The sequence below is a fragment of the Lonchura striata genome, chromosome 15, assembly GCF_046129695.1.
Source record: "Lonchura striata isolate bLonStr1 chromosome 15, bLonStr1.mat, whole genome shotgun sequence".
Classification (NCBI taxonomy): Eukaryota; Metazoa; Chordata; class Aves; order Passeriformes; family Estrildidae; genus Lonchura; species Lonchura striata.
The window spans coordinates 7115779-7123796 of NC_134617.1; the positions used below are offsets into that span (position 1 = coordinate 7115779).

The 8018-nt window shown below is 49.8% G+C and overlaps 1 protein-coding gene across 2 annotated transcripts; it reads left to right on the forward strand.

The window, feature by feature from the left end:
* Nucleotides 1–2403: 2403 nt before the first annotated feature.
* LOC110482748 (uncharacterized) lies at nt 2404–7192 on the forward strand. 2 transcript variants are annotated; one of them, XM_021552213.3, is made up of 2 exons: nt 2404–2584; nt 4235–7192. In XM_021552213.3, exon 2 carries the CDS (start codon nt 4237–4239, stop codon nt 5224–5226), a length of 990 nt encoding a protein of 329 aa, XP_021407888.2. In that variant the 5' UTR covers nt 2404–2584; nt 4235–4236; the 3' UTR covers nt 5227–7192. The 2 variants fall into 2 exon arrangements, with proteins under 2 accessions (XP_021407888.2, XP_021407889.2); XM_021552214.3 differs by lacking the exon at nt 2404–2584 and adding an exon at nt 2601–2790.
* Nucleotides 7193–8018: the final 826 nt, after the last annotated feature.

The window sequence follows — 8018 nt, forward strand, 5'->3', positions numbered from 1 at the left end:
GCATTTCCATCTGAGACACTCCACCGAGCCCTGCAGAACTAACAACTGGTGTTTTCCTCTGCAGCTCAGGCACTGCTGCTGTTGCTGTTTTCTTTTGCCATTAATCCCATTTGGTGACAGTTTTCATGCACCCAGGAATGCTGATTCATTGCACCCTTGGGAGTATAAATAAATGGGATGATTTATCCAAAACCATCCTCACAAGTGCTTGGGAGAAACCTATGGCATTCTTGCAGCAAGCATTCCAAGTTGCACTTTGTTTCTTTTACACTAAGATTTTTTGGGGATGCAGCTGATGAAAGAAGAAACAAATTAGCTGTGTTTGAGGTTAAAAAAAAAAGGTATATTATATTTGTCCCTCCCATCTGGCATGTTCTATTCACTCCATCATACCTTTAAGAAGGAGGTAACTCCTGCGGGGAGGAGAGACTTATCAGGGCAGAGGAACCATTTTGAAGACTCTTTTTAAAAGAGAATGTTTCCATGCACATCTGCACATGTGGAGTTTGTTTCCAGATCAGTGATCTTCCCCACAAAATGTTTTTCCCAAGCTCCATGCAGTAGGTACTTAGCACAGCTGGTGACTGAGGGTTTTTTTCCTTTTGATGGTAATCACGTTTCCTACAAGCAAGAAGGAAATTTGAAGCTCTGTGTTACTATAGCATGATCCCAGCTGATCATGGCTGTTAGTGAATTTAATGCATGAAGGTTAAGGGTCATTTCAGCTAAATTCAGCTGTTTGGCACCAGAAGTCCAGATAAACAGTTTAAGATTACATACCTGTCATATTGAAATGCTAAGCAATGGCTATTTCCAGAAAAAAATAATCTGCTTGGAACCATATCCCGAAGGGATGCACAAGTCTGTTGAGCTGCTTATTTCTTTTTACTGGAGATAAAGAACAAACCTGAATGATGAGTGTGGGCTCGTGTGACTAAGTCAGCTGTTACAGCCAATTCCAGCCTAAATGCTCATAAAACAGAATATTTGCCTTAAAACTAAAGCAGTAATTTTTAATCTAGGATTTCTGCTTTTCTCTTCATCCCTCCAGCAGGTCAGGACAGGCATTGTGGGGAGCAGCAAGGCTCAGAAATGCAGTCATACTCCCTGTCCTGGACACACAGGGATGTTGTGAGGGATGGCTATTCCCCAGGAAAGAGCAGCAGCTGTTGAGGCTCCCTCTCAGAACAGTGCTGGGAAATAAGTACAGAAGGAAGAGTCTCCTGCAACATAACAATTACTCTCCCCACACAATGGGATGCTGCAAGAGAGGCTGTGAGAGGGACACCAGGGTTACTCCAGAACTGCAATCAGTTTGCAGCATGTTAATAAGCCAGGAAACAAAGGCAAATCCCCGCTGCCCAGGGACCCACAAGGTCGGATGCTGCCAGTCCTTCTGGCAAAGCAATTTGCTGTAATGCACTTGTGTGGCCTCAGAAAAACACAAGCTGGGATGATCCTGGGAGCAGTGGGAGAGGGGGGTTGGTGGAGCACAGCCCTGGGAGGTGCCATGGCAGGGCCAGCTGCTGCTGTGCCTCCACAGCAACATGGATGCACAGTTCAATCCAGGGATACAGAGCTCAGCCCAGGGATGTAGAGCTCCACCCAGAGGGGCACAGCTCAGCCCAGGGATGCACAGCTCAATCCAGGGATGCACAGCTCAGCCCAGGGGTGTACAGCTCAATCCAGGGGTGTAAACTGAATCCCAGGATGTGTGGCTCAGCTCAGGGATGTACAACTTGGCCTAGAGATGTACAACTCAGAGAGGTACAGCACAACCCAAGGATGTACAGCTTGGCCCAGGACGTAAAGCCTAATCCAGGGATGTGGGTCTCAGCCCAGGGCTGCAGAGCTCAGCCCAGGGATGTACAGCTTGGCCTGGGATGTACACTTTGGCCTAGGAATGTACAGTTTAGCCCAGGGATGTACAGTTTGGGCTAGGAATGTACAGCTTGGGCTAGGGATGTACAGTTTGGGCTAGGGATGTACAGCTTGGGCTAGGGATGTACAGCTTGTCTTAGGGATGTACAGCTTGGCCCAGGGATGTACAGCTTGGCCTAGGGATGCTCGGCTCAGAGCAGAATGGGAGCAGAGACAGAAGAGAGCAGAGAGCAGCACTAAAGAAGCTGCCAACACCCACTGCCTCTTGGGCAAACCAGCATAAATTTCTTGACAAAATAAGGCAGAGAAGGAAGAAAAACAGCCCCAAACCCTAAGAATTCCCCTTCCAGCAATAAAGCACGAAGGAGCTACGGCTCCTCTTTTCCCAGCCCAGCGTGGAGCACCGGCAGCCCTTCCCCTGGCGCATCACGGTCCCTTGGCACGGGAATTGCCGCCGGGCCCGGAGCCGCAGGACGGGCGAGGGCCGCCGGCCCGGCCGCTGCCCCGGTGCCTCGGCGGCCGCCGGCGGCGGCTCGGGCAGGGCAGGGCAGGCAGCCAGGGGATATATTTAGCAGCAGCAACAAAGCAGGCAGCGGGATCAGCTGACTGAGGCTGGGAGCTGGCGCACGGGCTGGTGTCAGAGCGGCGGCGCATCTCCCGTGCGGAGCGGGGCAGAGCCGCGGCCGGGCCGCCGCAGCCGCAGGTAAGGGCGGGGGTCTGGCCGCGGGGGTCGCGGGGAATATCCGCGCTGCCGGCAGCCAGCGATGCTCCAGGCGTGGTGGAAGGGAAGCTGCGGGCAGCTCGCCGGGGTGGTGACGGGGAGGTGACCTCGGCCACGCCAGGGCGAAGGGGATGGCATCCGCCGGGACCTGATCCATCCCATCATCGGAAGAGTGTTACTGCGAATAGGTAATTTAAATTTCCTTCCGCAGGAAGGGCGTGTTGGCAGGACTTAGTTACTGATTAGCGCTGTCGCGATTTAACACGACATGCCCGCGCCGCTCACCGGGAGCATCCGCCGCTCCCGCTGCCGGGCCCAGGCTCTGACAGCGCCGAGCTCAGCAAGGGCTGGGAGGGAAGGAAGGAACCAGCCTCTTCTTTGAGGTTTGAATACATGAGAGAAACAGAGCAGGCAGGAAAAAAGGATAAAAAGGGCCCTAAGGTTTAAAACAAGCATCTCCTGCTCTCAGGTCAGCAAATCCCAGCTTGGCTGCTTTACCGGCAGCACATCGGAAAACCAGGGCGGGCCGGCAGCAGCCTGGGGAGGGATGGGCACCAGGCGAGCTCTACCCTGGGCTCGGCACGAGCTGCTCATTTGTGCTCCCTGTGTGATCTGCAGCTTTGCAGGGAGGTTCAACAAAGCCAGATTTATTTCCAGCAATGACAAGCAAGGCATTAAAATAGCTAGCAAAGCACTTTTGCATTTAATCACACAACAAAGCTATATTGTGTCTGCAGATTAGTCACATACGAATTTCATTGGGGGAAGCAGTAAAAAAAAAAAAAAAAAAAAAAAATCCAGGCTATATGGTCATTTCTGCCAGAAGGGGAGATAAGCAAAGCACAGCGGGGAGTGTTTGGAGAAAAAAACGTCAGTACTGTTAGAAAACACTGCAGCACAAAATATACTGAAAAATTTGTAATTCAATATATTTAACTAAGTAATAGGAGCTGTTTGTTGGAAATCCATCTTAAAATGAGCAGAGGATGACTGTTTGAATATAAAGGACATTAATTGAATCCCTTTGACTCCATGTAAACACTCAGGGGAGGACCTACGTCTCCATAACTACATTTATGAACTATGGACAAAAGTGACCGTGTACATTCTCACTGGCAGCTTCTAGAAGACACCACTGTAATGCTGCTTCATTTTGGTATTGCTTCCCATAGGGGCAGGGCAGCTCCTCTCCTGCTGGGTTCAGCTCCTGCCTGCTTGGGCTAAGAGTGAAGTCGGAGCCCTGTCACAGTGAACAGACATGGAGCATTAAATAAGGAGAGTAGTTTGTGCCCTGCTGCTCCAACAAGGGCAGTGAGACAAGCTCATGCCACTGTCCCATACCTCTCCAGATGTGCTCCCTTGAATTGCTTCAGGAGGGAGCACCATTGCTGATCTCCTTAATGAACCCTCTATTTACTGCCACATTTAATGACTTGTCTTCTTTGGTACATTTATGAAGGTCTTTATGAAGCCATGGATATAAAAGTACTGCCAGCAGACTTAAAATGCAGTTTTTGTTAACAACCATGTTTACCACAAGAAGACATCAGTGGCTCAGGTAGAAACAAGCCCAGGATTTCTTTACCACGGCAGATTTTCACATGCTAATCAGGTCTACTCTGTTCCTTGCAGCCATGGCACCCCGGATCAGACTGAGCCTTTCCAAGCCTCTCCCAACCATACGGGAAACCCACGAGGAAGCGATGGAGGATCCAAGCAGCAACCCAAAGTGTGCTGGAAGTGCTGCAGCCAGCCCAGACTCGTACTCCAGCGACGACTACATCCAATCCATCTGCCACCTCGCCAGACCCACCTTCCCAGCCCTTCTGGAAAGCAGACGTAAGGGTAAGGACAGAAAGACCCTGAAGACCCCTGAGGATGTGTCAGGTTCTCCACCACTTGTGGCGACACAGCAGGAAAGGTCAAAATGCAAATTGACCAATTTCATCTCGAATGTGGTGCCACTGGGAAAAGTCTCACCTGCAGAAACCGACTTTTGGTCCAGAGAGGACCCCCTGGAACAAATTTACACCAATGCAGGAAATCTTTGCTCCTCCAAGGCTTCTTCCTATGTTGAAAGTGCCAGCAGTAGTTACTCACAGTGCAACTCTTCTGCCCCAAATGGTGACCTTCATCCCACAAACCTGGAAGAAAAAAACACAGGGAAAACCAGTTTTCCACGAGTGTTCAGTTTTCCAAGGCTTCCCTCCCCAAGACCGGTTCAGAAAGAAGCAGTATGCTCAGAGCTGAGGTATCTCAGAAGGGCTGAGGGAACAGTTTTAGGGAATAACCACAGTCAGAAAGAAAATGGCCCCATGTTCATTAACACTGAAGAGCAATTGGCACCCTCAGCCAGAGGGAAGGTGGCAGGAAACCCTGCCTCGCCCTGCTCTGAAGAAAGGCAGAATTTGTTCAATACAGCAGGCATAGATGAAAAAGAAGGAAGAAAAACTTCTCACTGTGACAAAAATGTCATGGGTGGTGTTCCCACTAAGCAGAGATACTTTGAGTCTTTCCAGGTACCTAAAAAAGCCACCATCCATAACTGGATTTCAGAGCACAGATGCATCTGGAAAGAAGCAAAGATAAAAGCTTGTTTGCTCCCAGCCATTGCTGAAGTGTGAAGAAGTAGCTGCTTAGAATAATTTTATTCACAAGATACAACCACCCTGTGCTCTAGCAGCTCTCCCTGGAGTTCTCACACAGAAAACATGGCTTGAACATGCATGCGAGTCAGGCAGACTCTTGTGATCCATCATATCCCTCATCCGTGGGCAAAGGGACAATTCAGAGTCTCATCTGCTAAGGAAACAGCAATCAGTTTTTATTTTGGAAAGGCAACAGTTCATAAAGCATCTCCTCCCACCTACTGCTGAGAACTGCCCTGAGCATGAAGAGAGCTGGAGAGAGCTGGAGAGAACACAAATCCCATCTGCTGGAGAAGAAGTGGGAACATGGAAACACCAGTGCTTTCCAGCCAGTGCCAAGCAGCCAGATGTTGCTGACACCTGAGTACAGTTACTCAAAAAGGAACTCTTTGCCTAAGGCTCAGTACGAAATGCACTTTCTCTGACACACACATTTACTGGGAGACCCATCACAGATCCCTGCCTCAACACCAGGATCCCACTGGAGAGGTCACCCATTAGAGCAGTAGCATAAAGAATTACTTCTTAAAAATCATAAGAAGTCTATTAAGAGGATTTGCTGGAGGGCAAGGTGGAATTACAACTCCTTGGGTGGGGATTTTCCTGGTGCTTACCCTGTCACAATTCTGTTCCCTTTACTCCTGGACTTAGCCCTGGCAGGAGGAGAGCTGGGAGCCCTGGTGGGCATTGCTGTGCCAGTGCTGTGGCTGTTGTGGAGCCAGCTGGAAAAAGGCATCACGTTGGACTCTGCACTGTCACAGCCAGGCTGCACACCACAGGCACCCACAGGATGTGCTGCTCAGGTGTGGGGAGCCCATGAGCCCACACAGAGCTCTGCAGGCTCAGAAGAGCAGCCTGGGCTGAGGGGCAGCCTAGGGATGCTGGGCTGGTGCTGATAGAACCTGAATGTAAAATAATAACTCGTGTTTCCTATCATACCTGTGCTTCTGTATTCTCGCTTACCTGACTGTGCTGATGATGTGGAGCGAGCTTTGCTTCATGCTGCAAGACTGAAACGTGGAAAAAAGCAAATGTGCATGTCCCAGCCACCCAGCACCCAGCATATACAAACGATTCATGTTGATGGTGTTGCTACATGGGATGTCTGTAGGATGAGAAGCATTCCCACGAGGCTGGGAGGTCCTGGCATGGGGTAGTGGGCACGTGCCCAAGCCATCCCTCACTGCCACACAGAGACTTCTCCATCAGAGAAGCTGCCATTGGCACTTTCTCCTGCAGTCAGAGCAACCTCACCCACCTGTGTCTGGTGCCACACTCTCCACAGCCAGTCAGGAGATGTAGCTGAGAGAACTGCAAAGCAATATCAGCCTAATTATTACTACTACTAGGAATAAATGTTTTGGCACAGCAAAGAGCAGAGGGACCAGGCTGTTTGCTCAACAGCAGCTAAGATGAAAAACAGCATTGGAAAGCTGAAATTATAAAAATGCTCACAAGTGATTTCCAAACCACCCTCAAGCAGATTAAATGAAAAAGCAATTTCTACTCAGCACCAACATGAGTGTAAATATGCTCAAGGATCAAAAGGTGAGAGTGTTTGAGCTCCTCATCCTCACATCTCTTACCTCAAATATTTTTTTCTCCTGTTGAAACTCATTAGTGCTATGGATCCGGGCAGCTTCTCAGCTCTGTTTTTGAACTATCCATACAGCAAGAATGGAAGTGAAGGTGGCTCCAGCATTCATTAAAGCTGACGGAGAAAGTTGAACCCAGGAGGTCCCAGCCTGCTCTGCCCCCTCCACACCTGCCCCTCCCTTCTCAGGTAAATGCTGGGGTTTAAGCAATGCTTGTCCTCACTGCTCTGCTGTCATTTAAATTTCTCTCCCTGTGGATATTTATGACTCTAATGCCTAACAAGTCTTGTGCCAACTGCATGTATCACTGCTTTTGACAGAGGAAACAAATAAAATCCTTCCATCCAGTTGTTGTTTCCATTCTGCATTCCCCAGGGCATTATTTAGTGCTGGGCTGATGCACAGCACATGGGCTGTGACTTGCCATGCCAGCACCTTCTCACTCTACCAGGTCACCCCTTCAGCAGCTGCTACCCAGGGCTGGGGTTCCTCCTCAGCTGCCACAGTCCTGCAAGTCTCTACACCTCTGAAACCCATCACCATTTCTCTCCAGAGCAAAGTGGCACAGCAGCAGATGAGAGCTGCAGCCCAGGAGTCTGGGAAAAGCCCCCAACTCCTCTCATGCAGGACTGGGAGCAGGCTGTGGGGGCTGGGGTGAGGACAGGGTTGGACTCAGAGTGGGGCCATTTAAAAACACAGTGTTAGTGCCAGATGCAGCCAGGTTTGGAGCAATGAAGCTTTGTAGTGAACTGGCTCTTTCTAGAGAATACTTGTACTTCAGTGAAAACTGAGATTCTGCTCAAGCAACTGGGTTTTTCAAGAGGAGCCAAAGCTCCTGGGATGCAGCAAAGATAAGGTCAAAGAGACACAGGCAAACTAGGGTCACAGAAGTGGCAAGGCAAGGGAGGAGGGAAATGTGGGGCTGGTGGTGCCAGTGAGTGAGCAGGGCAGCTCCCAGCAGGAGTGGCTGGGCCAGGAGCCCCAGTCTGAGGAATTCCAGCTGTGAAGCTGTGACAGGTAAGAAAAGAAAAGCTGGTTTAAAATAGGAGAAGCTGTGACAGATAAGAAAAGAAAAGCTGGTTTAACATAGGACAGAGGCAACAGATAGGAGGGTTGTTTCTATTCAGGTTTACTTAAATCCTGTTTTGAAAAGTACAGTCCTCACCTTCTTCA